The sequence below is a fragment of the Idiotropiscis lumnitzeri genome, chromosome 7, assembly GCF_059441095.1.
Source record: "Idiotropiscis lumnitzeri isolate Australia: NSW breed Sydney's pygmy pipehorse chromosome 7, RoL_Ilum_1.0, whole genome shotgun sequence".
Classification (NCBI taxonomy): Eukaryota; Metazoa; Chordata; class Actinopteri; order Syngnathiformes; family Syngnathidae; genus Idiotropiscis; species Idiotropiscis lumnitzeri.
The window spans coordinates 3,582,377-3,599,998 of NC_142397.1; the positions used below are offsets into that span (position 1 = coordinate 3,582,377).

General features: G+C 45.4%; 1 protein-coding gene across 3 annotated transcripts; it reads right to left on the reverse strand.

The window, feature by feature from the left end:
* Window positions 1-228: 228 nt before the first annotated feature.
* bicra (BRD4 interacting chromatin remodeling complex associated protein) lies at window positions 229-16,551 on the reverse strand. 3 transcript variants are annotated; one of them, XM_088301164.1, is made up of 15 exons: window positions 16,490-16,551; window positions 13,400-13,445; window positions 13,214-13,259; window positions 12,290-12,355; window positions 9,014-11,149; window positions 7,816-7,968; window positions 5,350-5,952; window positions 4,920-5,154; window positions 4,750-4,847; window positions 4,436-4,570; window positions 4,021-4,067; window positions 3,796-3,944; window positions 3,134-3,228; window positions 2,927-3,032; window positions 229-2,744 (listed from the first exon to the last, which is right to left on the reverse strand). In XM_088301164.1, exons 2-15 carry the CDS (start codon window positions 13,438-13,440, stop codon window positions 1,282-1,284), a joined length of 5,373 nt encoding a protein of 1,790 aa, XP_088157290.1. In that variant the 5' UTR covers window positions 13,441-13,445; window positions 16,490-16,551; the 3' UTR covers window positions 229-1,281. The 3 variants fall into 3 exon arrangements, with proteins under 3 accessions (XP_088157290.1, XP_088157291.1, XP_088157292.1); XM_088301165.1 differs by lacking the exon at window positions 12,290-12,355; XM_088301166.1 differs by lacking the exon at window positions 7,816-7,968.
* Window positions 16,552-17,622: the final 1,071 nt, after the last annotated feature.

Genomic DNA, 17,622 nt, shown 5'->3' on the forward strand with positions numbered 1-17,622 from the left:
TTATATATATATATTAAAAGCTATAGTGTTTTATTGTTTGTAAAGTGCTTTAAAACACCGTAAGAAAAGGAAATATAGGTTTTAGTTTGACCCTGAAATGCCTTCCCTATAATTTCATTATCTTCCATGGGGAAAAAAGTTCAGACATTCCAAACCACCTTGAATTGATGATGGTTATGAGAACGAATGATGCTCATACAAGTAATATCTCCAAAAATGAGCAAGTAATTGATAAAAGAAGCAAGGTTTAATTTACAGTTTTACTAAATGTACATTTCTTTTTAAAAAGTATCCTTATACACAATAAATACAATACAAAATTAATCTGTAATACTATACTTCAAATTCTCTTGCAGTCTTTTTTGTACATTATTATTGTTCCATTTTCTCTTTATTTTTTTCTTCTTCTCTACGCCGCCCCGCCGTTTGCGTACGCTTGTGCTGTTTCAGTTGGACTTGTCCATCGGGCTTACACTTAAAAAAAAGCAACATCAACAAATCAAAACAAGAAAACACACAAAGAAGGAAGGAAGGGAAGGTGAAGTTTGAAGGATGAGCCTAGCCTGCCCCCTGCTGACTGAAATGAATTAAGGCCTCGCAAACGAGGTCGGAAATCAACCAGCTTAAAAAAATAAAATAAAAAATTAGTTTAGGATTTGTGGTTGAATAATTTCACTGTGATATGTGCTCATGCCTCTCTCAAATGCGTTTGTGAGACATTTTTATATTTTCATATTTCAGCCTTTGAATGCAATCTGTTCAACATTTCAGTACTTCTCACGCCTCTCCAACAAGGAGCGGAATGAAAATCTCCATGGATCAAACAATTTTCAGCAATTTTAAACGTTTCCAATGTCCACTTGTATGACTTTCTACGACGCTTCCAGTCTCTCGGCTGCAAACCGCTGGGAACACTCCAAGCTCAGTCGCTACCTTCATGTTTGATGGCGAGAGAACAGTAAATCGATTGCAAGATGTCATTTAGGTGTCAGAATGTCAAAGTGGGAAGTGCATGATGAAGACGACAACTTAAATACCAATTTGAAAGGAAGTCACAGAAAGGCATACAAGTGGACACCTGAGGGAATTTTCATCAAGGAATGTGGGGGCAGGCTTAATTAAGGGCATGACAACACAAGGAGAAGCCCGAACAGGACAAGACAACAAAAACATGATGAGAGAACTCCACTGACAAACTTGGCAGAGTCGTCAAGACTCCCTCCCTATTCTCATGGGTGCGCCCCTCCCCCTGTCAGTCCATGCGGGGGGCGGGGGGGGCCGTTATCTGCTCTGAGTCTGCGGCACCAGGTTGCCGTTGTGGCCGCGGCCACCGACCTGAGGGTGCTGGGCCAGGGAGGATGAGGCGGACGAGGCGGAGGAAGACGATGGGGGCCCCGAGGGTCTGTGCGGGGGGGCCGAGCGTGAATGTGTCCGGCCATTGCCCCCCTTGTGGTGGTGGTGCCCCCGTAGCGTGGGCTCCTGCTGCAGGTTGAGGATGCTGTCGATGGCGCATTGTAAATGCTCGTTGAGGGAGTCGTCAGGGGGGCTGCCGCTTGAGAAGCTGGCGTTGTCCATGTCTGGCGAGTCCGACTTGCAGCGCTTGGCGGGTAGCGAAGGGAACTCCGGCGAAGGGGGCCCCGGCGCGTGCTGGTCCATCCTAAAAGTCCCCGCTTGTCTCTGTTTGGTTTTCCCGCTTGTCCGCTTGTATTTAGGGAAGTCGGGGTCCTGCTCCGAGCGATCCTCCCCGCTCCCCTTCACCCCCTTGACGGCGTGGTTGAACACGTCATCCACGTGGTCCAAGCCCGAGCCGGGGTCGAGACCTCGTTTCTCCACCTTCACGCTGGCAATGACCGTCCTCTCGTGCGCGGGTGTGGGGTATGGTGCCGAGTCGTCGTCCCCACCGCCCCCCGGGACGCCCGGCCGGACACGGGGACTGACGTTTTCCCGGTAAGTCTTTCTGAGGGGGAGGCGACAGGTAGTCTGCGAGGGCGCGGGGGTGGCGGAGGCCGTGTTGTGGTGCTCCAGGGTTCCGTTCATTTGAGTGGAGGACGAACTCTGAGAAGGGTTGGATTGAGTGGTCGTCGTGGCGACCGACATGGGAGACTGAGTTCTGATGACCCCGGCGGGCGTAGGAGTGGATGATGGTTGCGATTTGGGGGTGTTGGGCTGCGAGGTGTGCACGGGGTCTAAGGCTGTGTTGTGGACCACCTTACCAAAGCCCGTTTGGTCCTGCTTGATCTTCAGCTTCAAGCCGATCCTTCTCCGAGCCTCGTAGGTTTTGATAGGCGGCTTACTGGTCCTTTGCGGGAGTGCGTCGTCGTCATCGTCGTCTATTTTCGAGCTGGAGGAGAAGAATGACGACGCCGCAGGGGTGCGTGATAAGGAGGGGCTCTGGCCGGTTGGTTCCGACCCCCCAGAAGGAGTGGGGCAGCTACTGGACCACGACACAGAGGCCCCGCCTCCACCCTGCTTTATGACCAGTTTCGTTGGGGGGAAGGAAGCACAAGGTGGGGCGGCGACAGGAACGGGAGCTGGCGCTGGCGCAGGAGACGGGCTGGGTGCGGGAGGGGGTTTCGGCGGTACGTGCGAAGGTATGGCCGGAGTGGGAGGTGCGGGTTCCGGCAGTGGCACGGCTGCGGCGGCGGCCGGGACCACGGCGAGCTTGGAGGCGGGCTCGGCCGGAGGGGACTTCTGTTGGGCCAAAGCTAAACTCTCCAGCAGGCGAGCGTTGGCCACAAACTCCTCTGCAATCACAAACAATCAACTTTAGTCAACAGTGGAAGCGCCTCCCACGTATACTAATAACAAAACTAAACATGGCCCGCATCAAAAGTTCTTTTTTAAATAAGAAAATGTAGCCTAGAAAATAAACTTATGTTTGCATTTCAGTGCATCCCACTGCAGCCGCTGGATGGGCACAGCCTACCTGGTCTTTCCTTAGCCAAAATCCTGTCCTGGCTTAACGCGAGCTTTTCCTCTTGAATGAACATGCGGTCGATCATCACCATCTCTGCCGAGGGGCCAAGTCGCTGCTGCAAGTCAAACGTCAGTTCAGTTTTCAGGTGGGCGGATTTGTGATACAAAGGAGACGTGAGCACTGGGAGGATTCAGATTTTCGGATTCGGGGACTTACCTTTGACTCGGAAAAGAGCAGGTATCGATATTTATCAAGCATGGCTTGCGTTCTCTTCAGCAGCTGGGAGGAGACACTCTCAAATTCATCGTCCACTGTGCGCAACAAAATGATGACAGGGTTACCCATTGGTTTTATATGACAGATCGTCATTTTGTTTTAAGATTTCCTGCTCTGTCAAAACACTTTGTAAAGACGTTTACCTACGAGTGCCCCCACCCCATTTAAAGAAGTGGAAAAAAAAAAAATCCTGCGACCTTCACATTGAACTAATCCACCAGGACAAGTAGTAATTAATTGCACTTTTAAAACTATTTAATTTCTTTACCTTTTATTGTTACTTGTCCATTATAGTCCTGTTTTTCTTTATTCACACCATGGAACAAAAAATTGTTTTAGAGATGCTGGAAAGGTTGAGTGTGTCAATTAATTAATTCCACTGGGGAAAACTGATTTGATAGTCGGGCTGGGCATTGTTCAGGACCTCAAGATTTAATAAAATTTTGATTATAATTCAATTGGATTTAGATTTTTTTTTTTAGATTGTCAATGGATTCCATCCGATATCGATCGAAATGCTTTGATATCAATTCAGCATGTGTTATGACACAATAATTACACTTTTATTTTTAAAAGCCGCCAATCACTAAGGCTCTTGTTACCTTTCTGATAATCTTGAGACGAGTTGGCAGTTCCCTGGTAGAGATGGTAAGGCAGCAGTCGGTGCAGCGTGTCCTCAAACGAGTAGAAAGGAGCGCTGTAGTTCGGGTGAAGCACCAAGCCTTGATGTTTCCGCAGCTGATCCAGCAACCTGCAAACGGGAGGAAAGTCCAAATGCTCAAAATAAAAATAAAAAAAAAATAAAAAAATAACGAGTGTCAACGAACCTGGCTTCTTTGCTCGGTTCCGCACCGAAAGGCAACTTTGCTGTTGTCTGTAATGTGAGATAAAAGAGGATTACCACTTTTAAACTTGCACTTAACGTGGACTTGTCATGGAAAATTGGCTTTTTAATTGCTTCTACTCAAACAGTTGGCTCTCTAGAGTTATCTGTTTATTTCTGAAAATGTGTCTGTGAGTGAGAGGTTCTTCACTTCCGTCCCACGATTAGAGTGGAGTTAAAGAGAAAAAATAAATGAGAGCAGATTCAGCACAAAAAAATAAATAAATATTGTGAAAAGTTGACTTGCATTTCAAGTTTTTTTATACGCCACAACGAAATGTCGGCAATGTTGGCTTGTACTGAACCCAACTGTTCTACATGGTGAAAGCGAGTCCAAACAAATTCCGTTCTTCGCTTACTTGAGGTTGTAGAGGAGCTGGGGGCTGTGGAGCTGGCATTTGGTTGACATTAGTGCCTAACACGTGGATCTGCATGCCACCTTTGCCAAGAGTCATCCCTCCACCTGAGCTGGTCACTCCAGACTTTGGTGGAATCTGTGGAATTTAAAAACGGGAAAAGATGTTATACAGTGAACCACAATTCTTCACAGGGCATATATTCCAAAAACACCTGCTATAGATAAAAAAAAAAAATCATAATTTAGAGTTACCCCCTGTCGAAAAACATTAAAAACTGTGTCAATATTAAAAGTAAAAAAGTTAAGATTGCTCACCTGTGCAGGCTGAGTAAGGCTCACAGGAGCGATAGTCTGATTCACCTTGGCTCCAGCTGGTCCCTGGACTCCTGAGACTACCTGTAAGTCACTTGAGGCTGCAAACAAGAGAGGCAGACTGTCAGAATGGGCAGAACGCTGCTGTCTGGCATGGCGAGGGAAGTGCTTACTTAAAGCGGGACTTGTAATGAGCACGGAGGTGGGCTGTGGCGCCGAGGACAGCTGGGCAGGTGCCGCAGCACCGGCCGATGAGGTGATCACTGCTTTGTCGACAGGCACATCTTGCTGCATGCTAAACTGGCTGTTGGCGGGAGGCAGAGCTTGAGCCTGAGCCTGAGCCTGAGCCAGGGCTTGAGCTTGTGCCTGAGTGGGCTGCTTGACCTGCAGCAGGATGCTTTGCTGGATCTGGAAGCACATGGCCAAGGACAGCAGACAGTGAGACCCAATACAAAAAAAAAAAAGTTAATCCGCTCTCCCCAAAAATGGTGATATATGAGCGGTTGAGCAAAAAACACCACACCACACAACAAAGTTGACAAGAACAGGAAATCGACTACTTTTACTTTGCCGTCTGGAAGAAGTCTGAGGGTCGGAACATACCTGGTGGAGCTTCTCCAGCAGCTGCTTCTGCTGCAGCGAGGGCTGGCTGATGGCCGATAGCGTCTGGATTTGCGATCCCAACAGCGCCAGATGCTGCTGCTGATCCGCCGTCAGGCTGTGGACGGGAACCTGGGCTTTTAACAGAGCGGGGGTCGGTGCGCCGGCGGGAGGGGCGGCGAACGGGTGCACGAGCGGGGGCTTGGGCGACTGCGACATGGGGGGCTGCTCCTGCTGTTGGTAGGGTGCCGGTTGGGAGGCGGGCCGCGGCTGAGACAGGAGCTGCACTTGGATCTGCGTCGGTTGCGGCTGGGCCACTTGGGGCTGCGAGGGGGAGTCGGCGACTTGGTTGTGGACGATGAAGAGGGGCGGCGGGTGGGACGAGGGCGTGCAGGAGCGGGAGGGCGTTTGCGACGCCGGCTGGGGCTGCGAGGGAGGACGCGACTGTTGGTGGTGCGGCGACTGGATGTGTTGGCTCAGAGTCAGCGGCGACTGCGAGGGCTGCGGGCTGTCGGCCACAGGGGGCGCTGCAGCGTGACTGGTCAAGATGGGCGAAGGAGACATTCCCTGGATCTTCAAGGGTTGCTGGTGTCCACTGGAGGGCACCTGTGCACGTGGAATATAAATATTTAACACATATGCATTTGGATCAGGCAAAACTAACTACAAAGCGCAATTTCTGTGAAAAGCTTAAGAGCTTATGCTTAACTGAAATGCTGTGGAATTAAGTCAATTGTTAAATGTCAAATTTGAGACTCAATGGAATTGTTTGAATCAGTCTAGAACTGGAGTAAGAGGAGGTACAGGTGTCAAATCACTCTTGATCTAGGATTGGAATGTGAGAAATGTGGTAAATTTAACAAAGTGAGAAATGTTTCAAAGACATCCTGTCTTTGGTGAACATTTTGAAGCCAAAGGAATGTTTTGAATCAGTTAAACAACATTTTTTAAAGGCTGCGAAAAATTTGAAACGGTCTCCTTCATTTAAATAGGACTTCTTTTCGTGGAAAATGTGGGATTGTGGTAAAAGTTGCTATTTGGGTAAAATAGTTTCCAAAGTGGGACTGAATGTTGTGAATAATTTGGAAGTGGAAGTTGTGGCTGGTGAATGTGCGTTTATTTTTCAGAAAGCTCCAGCTACTTAATATTGCATTCTACTAAACACAGATGCTATAAAATAGCGCCCATTGCCCGTTATATACCTTCAACACACACACACACAAAGAAGCAGCACAAATTTAAAAGCTGGAAAAGTCCAACCGTGTCTCATCATGGAATTAATTGTCCAAAAATGATCTTTCAAAAAAAAAAAAAAACATGATGATGACAGAAGCGATCTTACTACCTTTACAGATGAAGAACTTCATTTTTCGGTTGTTTTAAAATACGAATTATGGGGTTGCGAGCGACACTTGCCTTGGTTTAGTGTAGCATTGTCAGATGTGATTGACTGGCCGATTATTCATCGCCAGTAACAGGGAGTGGGTAGGTGAGTTTGTTTATTGTTAGTACAGAAGTAAGAAACTCCATGAATTTGATGCTTTGACAAGGTTATCATGCTGTCTTAGAATACAGTAAACTGCCAAAGGGTGGGTAGGGACCAAGTACTGTCACAAGAATGAAACACTACAAAGTAGTTGAGCGCCCCCCAATCAAATGTTTATACAACCATTTCATCGAAAGTTCCGTTATTGGATTAAATGGAGTCAACGCACCCTCTAGTGGACAAATAGTGCAATGACATCATTCTGTATGGACACCTGCCAGCATTCACTGTTTAATGAGAAGTTAAGAATACAGTATATCCCCATTTATTGCGCTTTCAGGATTCGAGGGCATGCAATTTTCTTATTTTTTAAGTCAACTTTGTTCTTTATTTTGGGATGTAATCGCACATTCGGACACTAGGTGGAAGTAAACAACCACGGTGAACGTTGTGTACGTTTGAAGTGAAAACAAAGTGTTTCAAATTTAGCTCACATTTTTTGCTGAAGAGATTCTAAAGAGATTATTGAATGTCTCAATCCTTTATTATCCTGCATTTTGCGCCGACAGAACAAAACAGCTGTAGTTTCATTTTACTATGCACTGGACTTCTTAAAGCATGATTACCGGCGCAATATATATTTTGAGACGAGTTGATGAGTTTGATCGACAAATTTGGTCGGGTTGTATATGAAAAAAGTATCCATTTGATTTCACCTCAACGAAACCTATTTGATTGCCAATCATACGGAACGATCTAATCATTTAAAAGTCTCATGCTTTCACACAGCAAAGCAGTTTTAGTAACACACACAAGCTGCAAGCGTGTTAGCTGTTTGTGCACTACAGTACAGCGACATGGAAGCAAGACTACAAATAGCACGGCAGGTAGCGGGGGGAAAAAAACAGAAGATAACGTCTAAGAGCTGAGGCGGTGGCGGCGGCAGCAAGTGGATGGGGGCTTAACGTAGAGGGCACGTCTACCTGCTTTACCACTGGCGGGCTCTGACCCACCAACGAATCACTTAATTGGCTGTCATGGACAATGTGGGCCGGAGCTGTGACGCCGGCGCTGCTGACGATTACAGAGGCAGGGACCCCCACAGAGGGGGTCGATTCGCCCGCTCTGTTCTCCGGCTAATAGTTTACCGTTCCCGGGGCGAGGGAAGAGAGAAGGAATGACATGGGGGTTGGATGAGAAGCAGAATGGTGAGCCAGAAAGGTCAGACCAAAGCTGTGTTCGGAATCATGTACTTATTCCCGACCCCCTAATAATCACAATTGCAGGATTTTTTTAAGGAACATGTGGTAGACTATATAGTTCACTCATTAGTCAAATGATGGCAATACTTTTCAAACACTACTCGGACTCGCATTGCTGCTGTCACATAAATACAATGCACCCGATCAACATCAATCTTACCGGCCCAAAAATATTGAATAAATAAATAAGAGTGGTGCCTTGAGATGCGAGTTTAATTTCTTACGATCCCAAGCTTCTAACTCAAAAACAATTGTATCTCAAATCACCTTTCCGCATTAAATTAATTTAAGTGTTGTTCCATAAACACCAACAATAAAAAAACGTAATAATATATATATATATTTTTTATTAGTCTACAGGTACAGTTGTCTGTGCGTTGTCTTAAAAAAAAAAAAGTCGGCTCACTGGTATCTCAAAGCAGTTTCAAGCCAAATATATTTTACAAAATTTATATAAACGAAGAATTTTAGGTCCATCCATGTTTTGATGTTTCGCTCCGTTCATACTTAACTCATTTGCTGCCATTGACATATATCGAAGCCCCCCAAAAAATACATTCATCTTAGCTGGGCTGCCAGCGAATAAGTTAAGATATTTTCACCCCACAATTTAGTAATTTTCACTCCTGCCAAAAATCTCCTAGAAACGTAAATGCATTTGCCTGCATCGGCACAAAGCATCCTGGATATCTTCCTTTTATAGCGACCGTTTGTCGTTCACCACTTATCAAGATGATCGAGGGTACTGTAAAGGATTGCCTTCGCTCACTACACATTGGAACAGCGCAACAAAATAGCAAACTCACGACGCAGGGCACAATACTGTCGACTGGCGAGGGAGTGATTCCCAACACAGCCCACTCAGTGACAATGTTAATGAATGTTTCAAGACTAGGCGTGCCAAGTGCAAGACACTGACCTGCTGCAGGAACATCTGCAGAGACTCCTGACTTAGGATCATGCTCGAGCCCTGGTTGGTGAACAGGAGCCTTCCTGGGCTGTGCTGAGCCTGGTGGGAGACCAGCCCAACCGCGGTCACCGGCGAAGACGATGATATGGACGGAGTGGAGGACGACACGGTGGTGATTGCGGAAGAAGCTTGCTGCATGGAGAGGATCGAGGCCTGCTGGGCGGTCGGGTCGGTGGAGCTGCCCAGTACAGTGACGCACTCGCCGGGCTGCACTTGTGTTATGGTGGCTGCCATCGGCGCTGCTCCGGTGCTGCTGCTGCTGCTACTATTACTACAACTACTACTGCTGATGCTGCTGCTGCTGCTCGGGACTCCACCCGACTGGGCTTGCAGAGCTGTCTGAAGGCTGACCGCCGGGCTCAAGCCCTCCACCTGACCGAGCATAGTCAGGGAGTTTTGGATAGGCATGCCCTGGATGACCGTCGGGCCGTGTCCTGAGACGGTGTGGGTATGCGCTTGGCTCTGCGTCTGAGCCAACGAGACCGGCATCTGAAACAGGGTGGGCGCGCCCATTTGGCCAGGTTGAAGCTGAATGGGAGTCGATAGAATGTGAGCTGCCCCAGGATGACCCTGGGAAGTCAACACTTGACCCAAGTTGATGTTCTGGTTCGCTGTTAAAATCTGGTTGGCAATGAGCTGCCCCCCGGGGCCCTGACTGGTTATGATGTGGCCACCGGGGTGCTGGGTCAGGATCTGCCCACCCGCTTGCAACTGTGGTAGAAGGAACTGGTGGTTCTGACCTTGCAGAACCGTTTGAGAGGGAATAACGATGCTGCCTGATTGGTTTAATAAGTGAACGCTGAGAGGCTTGCCCGCCGCTTGCGCCGCTTGTTGTTTGAACAACGTTTGCTGGAACTGCGAGCCTTGCGTCGTGGCTTGAGTGCTGAGGACAACGTTTGAACCGGGTTTTCCAGTCAGAAAAGTTACATTCTGAGCTGCAGAAACAGGAATTTGTTGCAACCCGAGGGCCTTGGTGGTGTCGTTCTGCAGGTTTTGGGGCGTCGGCTGCTGTTGTTGTTGTTGTTGTTGTTGTTGCTGCTGCTGCTGCTGCTGCTGCTGCTGCGGCTTGAACAGTTTTGTTTGGAGAGCTCCTCCCAGAGGAGGTTTAGGCTGAATGGGTGTTGGTGTGCGTTGGATAATCACGTTGTGCATGATTTGGCCTTGAGTTTGAGACTGGGGTGCCATTCCTGAACTCAGGGGCGTACTTCCAAAGCCCAAAAGTCCAGCAGGCGCAGTCATGGTGCCGCTACTGGTGCTGTTCGTACTGCTAACAACCGCGGCCGGTCCGTTTAAAGCTGGAGATCCCAAAGTAGTTTTGTTGCTTTGGATGAGAAGCCCACCTCCTGACGCCCCGAGCCCCGTCTGAGTTGCTGCCCCCGAAACCTCGGGTCCAGACTGATGCAGCTGGTAGCCACCCATGGCTTTCGCCAGAATGGGCTGCCCGGACTGATTGATAGTCATGACTGTGGGTTGACCCACAACCTGAATCTGTCCAATCCCCAAATGTCCAGACTGGCTCCCGTTAGGGAGAGTTTGAAGACTTGAAATTGGTTGAAGCGTCACATTCCCGAGGCCCATGGGCTGCATGAAAGGCTGAACGCTAATGGCCTTGTTCATGACCTGTGGTTGGATCTGAAGACCTTGTTGAGCCAGCACAGAGCCCAGCATGTCAGCGGTGGCGTTCGGGGGAGTAGCGGTGGCATTTTGGGCCGACCCAGGAAAGATCGCCGCCGCCCCGACGCTGATGCCTACACCGACGGCGGCGCCGCCGGCTCCCGAGAGGCTGGCGTCAGGCAGCGTCTGAACCACCTGCGGGAGACCAGGAATCCCAAAGGATTCCAGATCCAGCTCCGCATTGGCTTCTTGTAAACTCTGCTCGGTGATGTTAGCCTCGGCCAAGCTCTGCTGCAGGATGTCGCAGGTCTCGTGGTTCGTCCCGATGCCGTTGCTCCCGCCATCTCTGTCGGGGGATCCGCCCAAGATGTCGTCATCTTCCAAGAAGTCCAGGTCAACGCTGACTCTGGGCAGACCTGCCGCCTCAGTGGCCGAGAGCTGAACTGTAGGCTGGACCTCTGGAACATGGCCCTTGAGTAGAGGAGTAAAGAAGACGAGTTGAATTTAGGGGTGGGACAAAAAATATTCGGATTTACATTTCATTTCAGATTTCTAATTTATACAGAGCGACATTTGCTGTATGGTCCATTTTGATTTGATCAATAATTGGGCTATTTTTTGATAGGCCAAATACTACCAATCCTGGATAAACAAAGTATTTCTCTTCTGTAATATGCATGTGCGTTACTCAACACGCTACATTAAAAGCAGGCAGAGATACAAATATGAGACTAATTTTATTTGGACTGCATCTATTGAATATTTTGCTATTTAGATATCCTACTGAAAATTCTATCGAATAATTGGGTATGAAATAAAAATGTTTTGTACTGAAGACTAAAAACACATTTCATTTCCATTTGATAATGAGCAACCAAGTGGTTTTCATTTTTACAAATAAATTTTATACTTAAATTTAAAGTGTGCATTGCAGCACACTTCTTTCGTTTCTAGAAACAGTGAGTTTTTAGACAAAAAAAATAAATTGGTCTGAGATGGAGTGATGTCAGGAGCACAGTAGCGATTCTGACGGCGAAACACCACACTTGAGTAAGCCTGGTTTATTAAAAAGTGCTCAGTGGGGACGGCAACCGTGTCTGGTTGTCAGCATCAAAGTGTGCCGAGTCATTTACTTCTCCTGCCGCTGAAAAGAAATCCTGGCTCTCACCCGCCCATTAAGAGCATTTGAGCGCTGCTATCGCTGTAGCCGCCGCTAAACGCTGGCAACAGAGATCGAGGCTGCAGACGAAGCCTAGCGTAGTTGACACGGACCTAAAAAAAAAATTGCGTAAATCTGGCCAGAGCTATCAACCCACTAGTATCTTAGTTACCTTCTTTTATTCCATTTGCCTACCTTCTAATAAGCCTCCTGTGGACAAGCGCCAAAGCATCTATTTTGTCCAATGTTTTTGTGACGCCCATATCAAATAAACCATCTCTATCTATATCGTCAGATGTGAATATCCACAAACAAGAAAATCAAGGCTTGTAGGTGGGTTAGTGGCGGTGATAGGCAGAGGAAGTGGGGGGCAGGGGTTTAAATATTCAGACTTGCATGCCACACAGACAGACAGAAAACAGGGTGGAAGGGGATTGGGGGATTTTACTCACCCCGGTGGTAGAGAAGAACGAGCTGGTGGGATCACCCGAACCATCCAAAAGGTCGTCAGTGTCCAACTACAGACACACGCCCACCCGGGATAGGACAGACAGAACCCCCAAGGCCCCCCAAAACCAGCAGGCAAAAGCCACCAGGACAGGGAAACAGAACATCAGAGGAGGAGGTGGCGGGGACGAGGGCAAGGCAGTGGCAAGGAAGAGGACAGAACACAGAAAAGAGAACCAATTTTGTAAGGAACCAGCCAAAAGTTTAAGGAAAGAGAGGCACAACGACAGGGTTTTGCAGACTTGGGAAGCGTTAGTTTTGCATTTTTTGTGAGTAAAAAGGGAAAGGACAGGCTGAACCCATGAACAGTGCATTCAAAAAGCAAACACAGCCAAAACAGTGGGAGGGAAAAGAGTAAGCAAAAAAAAAAAAGGGGACGTGACAGCAAGGCGCATTAACCAATAGCAGATTTATAGTTTAACACTTAAAACATTTAACAGGCAAACACGGTTCGCAATATTTAAATTCGCAGAATTTGGAGTGACCCCCCCATTCACTGCGGTGGTTACATTCCAGGCCCACCCGCAATAAATAAAAGTCCATAAAATAGAGAGACCGCATAAAACTCCTTCAACGCATCTAAAGCCATCCAAATTCATAATAACATCATTTTAGACATATTCTAAATTTATTTGAACACAAAAAATGAAAGCATTAAAATGTATAGAAAAATACATTAGAAATTCCATACAAAAAAATCTCACTAAAAACACAGCAATTTTATCATATAGAAATTGTATTTCAGCACGAAATTGGACCACCACTGAAAATCCAGCCATTGTTTCACAACTATATACCAACACCTTCATCACCATCATCATCATCATCAGGGCAGCGTATTAAAAAAGCACCCGCCACTTGTTACTCACATGGGTCTCAGATCCATGAAGAAAGTCATTGAGAGCTTCAGGGTCACTGCCGGTGAAAAACAAAAGTGACATTCACAACGTGCAGAAAAGAAAAAAAAGAACAGAAAACAAAACAAACAACCAAAAAAAAAAAACAAGGGCAACATTGAGTCGCGTCTTATTTGCAAAATCTTGGTAACAACTTACCAAATCACATCGAGAAGGCACCTGCCGTCTTCATCATCCATGACAACTGTTTAGGATGACATGAAATGGCATCAGTCGTCACAGAAACACACACACACAAAAAAAGAAATGCACTTTAATGTTCCACAAATTTCTACCGGAGAACTCATATATGAAATAAAGCAAAAAAAACGTAATTAACAGGTAAAAAAACAACATAACCTGCTTGGAGCCACGTCTCCCAAATAAAGTCAGTCAGTTCGAAGAGAGTGTTCACACTTGTGTAACTGCATTTTCTCAGTTGGTTATTTTGACTTCTCCTTTTGACAAGACTGTTTTCCAAATGAGTTGTCCACGTTGTAGGTCATATTAATGGTAGAAAAAGTGTTGAAATGCCTTATCTTGGTCCAATTTATTATATGACAAAAAATTGCTTTTGAATAGGGGTGTGTCCTAATATGATATGCGTATTCTCTTGATATTTCAAATGTTCTTTCTTTTCAGTGACTGTCAAAAAAGTGTTTAATTGAAGTGTAACAAAAATTGCGTCCTTCTTAGCATGAGCCTTATGCAAATTATTGAAATATTTTGAGTGCAAATTGTTGTTGTTGTTTTTTTTTTTGTTAAATCAACACTTCTACGTTTACCAGAGTCCAACATTTAGCGGATGTACGGTACTGTAACTATCGGACCGATATTGGGGGAAAAAAATGTCACATTCTTTGAAGAGCTATCAACAAAAGTGGACCGATAACAAGACACGCCACAAATACACAGACACTGGTCTGGTTACCGTCACTTTAAAAGGGGTCGCGCACCAAGCCTCGGCTGCAGATCACCCACCAATGAGGGCTATTTTTTTTTTTTAATTCCAAGACAAAACTATTAGGCAGACATGGATTTACCAAAATTCTATAATGTTGTCACTACACATGATCAATCTAACATGCAGGACAACAGTTTTAACACTTTTAATAACAGTAGTCAAGTGACTACGCTCAGCTTGATGGCACAATGGCAGGAAGAGGACAACAATATGCAAAAGACAACTTTTCATTCATAAAAGTTGTCCGGCTCACTTGCAACAATGGCGATGTGTGAGACTTTTGAAACCGTGTTTCGACTATGGAACATAAGCAGGAATATGGTACATGATGTCCTGAGGAACAATGTATGTAATATGATCTAGGTTATGAATGAATGTGGACTCTCCAGACTGGGCTGTATACGCTGCAACTTGCCGTAGATGTGACTGTGCTGAGCCAAACGAGCATATGTGATTCAGATATATAAACATAATATATTTTTTTTTATGGTTCTATTGTCTATTCAATTGTTCTATTGTGTTCCGTGTTCTAGTCATTTCTTTTATATATTTCATTTTCAGTTTTGTTTTTTAAATTTAGTTCATTTAAATTCATTTTCAGGGTGGTGTTGTTAGTTTTTTTTTTTTTTAAACACTTAGTTTTAGTATTAGTTGTCATTTGTTTTTTTTTTAAGTGCCGTACACGTGTTCAAGAGTTTAAAAAAAGACTGTGTATCGAATTGTAATCGATTTTGTAAATTTGAATTGATACCAGCCTTACTTGGTGGCCAAATTACAAACTTCTAAAATGGATTTGTAGGTTGAATTACTGTTAAGAAGTATTAAAACTAAGTGTACTGTGCACCATTTATCTCTATACTGTGTGTATACTTAAGTCCAAAATTTGAGCGTCCTATATAGATTGTTTATGGAAATGTTACAACAGTTCTATGGCAATTTATAAGTGTAGAGCAAGTAAACTCTAGTGTTCTGTTTCTTTATATAAGGAAATTATGCTCACCTTTACACATTTTTTTTTAAATAACTACTTTTATAAACAATCCAATCCAAAAGGAACTTACATAATTATAGTGTTTCAAATGGTTAAATACGTCTTAATATTGTTTACTTTTATATTTTTGTTGCGTGTACGTGACCAAAAATACTCCCCAGAAGCAACTATGTGATTCCAAAGTAGCGAAAAGAAACAAAAAAATGATACTTCAGTGATTGAAATGATCTTTAAATGATCTGTCTGATAATGCTCGTCAAATGCATATCAATTATTATTTGACATTTTACACGCATACCTGATAATAATATATCTGTACTTTTACAACATGTGGTGAAGTAAAATATCGTTTCGTGTTTTTTAAATGCAAAATATCCTCAGTATGTCATCATTTTTGGGGCAAGTTGGCAGCACGTCGTCCAGCAGGTGAAGGTAAAAAGACAACAAATTGAAAACGCGCGGTTTCCGCGCATCCCGAGCAGCTTTTGCTTACGATCTCTCGCCGTCGTGCCCAGGGACGACTCCAGCATAAACACACAAACCAAAACACCATCCGCACGGTACCCCGAGAACCCAAACGTATTCCCCACTTGCCTTCTATACAAAGACAGCGGATACAAGCCATTTAGCGGCGCCACTGCGCAGGATATGAATGGGAGACGCTGCGAGCTACATGCTAACTAGTCTACCCCCAGTATCTACGCCTGCGTAATAACACTTATCCAGTCACGTTCCGCTTACAATAACAAACCCAAAACCTGCACAAGGTGCTTGCGTGACGAATAACACTACCAGGCTCCAGCTGTAACGCCCGTAATTTGTCACTTAGCCTGGGCTGCGTTTGGTTAGCCTTAGCTGGTTAGCCTGCTAGCCCGAGCTAGGCTACCAACAATATTCGGACGTGTATCGCTAGCTCGACAGCCTTTGACATTCAAAACAAACCGCCAACGGAGGCGCTTTAAACGCCCGGGCTTGCACGTCCACACTCGGCCCGAGACATTGCTCCTAACGGGGACGTGGAAGACGGCAAAAAGCGCAGAAAGACAACCAATGTCTCCCAGCGAGCAAAAAAAATATATGAGTTAATGTTGGAATACTGTTGGATGGAGGGGGGTATGCTTGGGAATTCGCAGGGAAAAAGGAGCACCCCGTTTTTGGCGGGCCGTGCGGCAGTGTGGCGAGTCGACGCCGCCCGCCGTGCACGAAGCAGCCGCTGATGAGGTGCGTTAATAAATGCAGCTTTGTTGCAGTTATTGCGATTAATAGAGAAATTGCTACATTGTAACAAACTCACCCGAGACGATAGAGGTGCAGGCAGCGCGGGGTCTCCAGGACAGCCTCGCACGGGCTGCTGCACAGGACCCAACTACGGGCAAGGAACTTAGGCGACCGCCGCTCTGCCTGATGTAAAATCGACACTCGGTACATCCGTGATTTCCCACCAGCGAAATCATGGTTCACATTTTTTTGTGGATTTCCGCAGAAATTTTTAATCTTAGTTATTCATTAAAATGTTTTGTTTTTAAAGGGCATTTTTAAACAATAAACATCAACGAAGACAAAATGTCAATACGGCAACTCAGTGGACTCGTGCAGTGTTTCCCAACCTTTCGTGAGCCTTGCAAGGCACATTGTTTTACATTAGGGGGATGAAATCAAGGCACATCAACAAACAAAAATGTCACAAAAAAAGGTACTTTCTACTGTAATATCCATCTTTGAGTCTCAAGTACCTTATAATGGGCATACATTGTGAAATCTGGACATGTTCAGTTGAACACAAAGCTGTCCCTAAAAATCAGTGGCATAGATAGATGAACAAAGATACGTACAATATTTGTTGTGAAAATGTACTAAATATCTGACCAATGAATTGAAATTGGATAATTTCCCAAATCAGACTTTATAATCTCCCATTTTACATTAGTGGCTGGAATTCACTGGATTAGTGATTGGCACGCACTTCTGAAGTCCAGGTTCGAACCTTAGTTCTAGCCTCCTGTGTGGAATCAAGTCAAGTCAAATCTATTTGGAGAGCCCTTAATCACAGAAAGTCTCAAAGGGCTTCATATACCCACAGTCAACATCCCCAGATCTTAACCCCTAGGAGGGCAATGAAAAACTCCCTAAAACATGCAGGTTTATTGATGACTTTCAAACATGTCAAACTCTCGGCCCTAGGGCCAGATCTGGCCCAGTGCAGCATTTTATGTGTCCTGCCAAAGCAAATCACGTGCCTCTACCTCACGATTCGTCCTAAAAGGCCACAATTGCAAGTTGTCCTTACGCTTTTTCTCATTATTAAACCTTTTTAAAAATAGTTGACCAAGTGACTTTTGATTTTAAAACTAATTAACCGTCATTTGCTAGTGTATATGTAATATTATCATGAGGTGATTATACATTGACCATATATGATTGCACAGT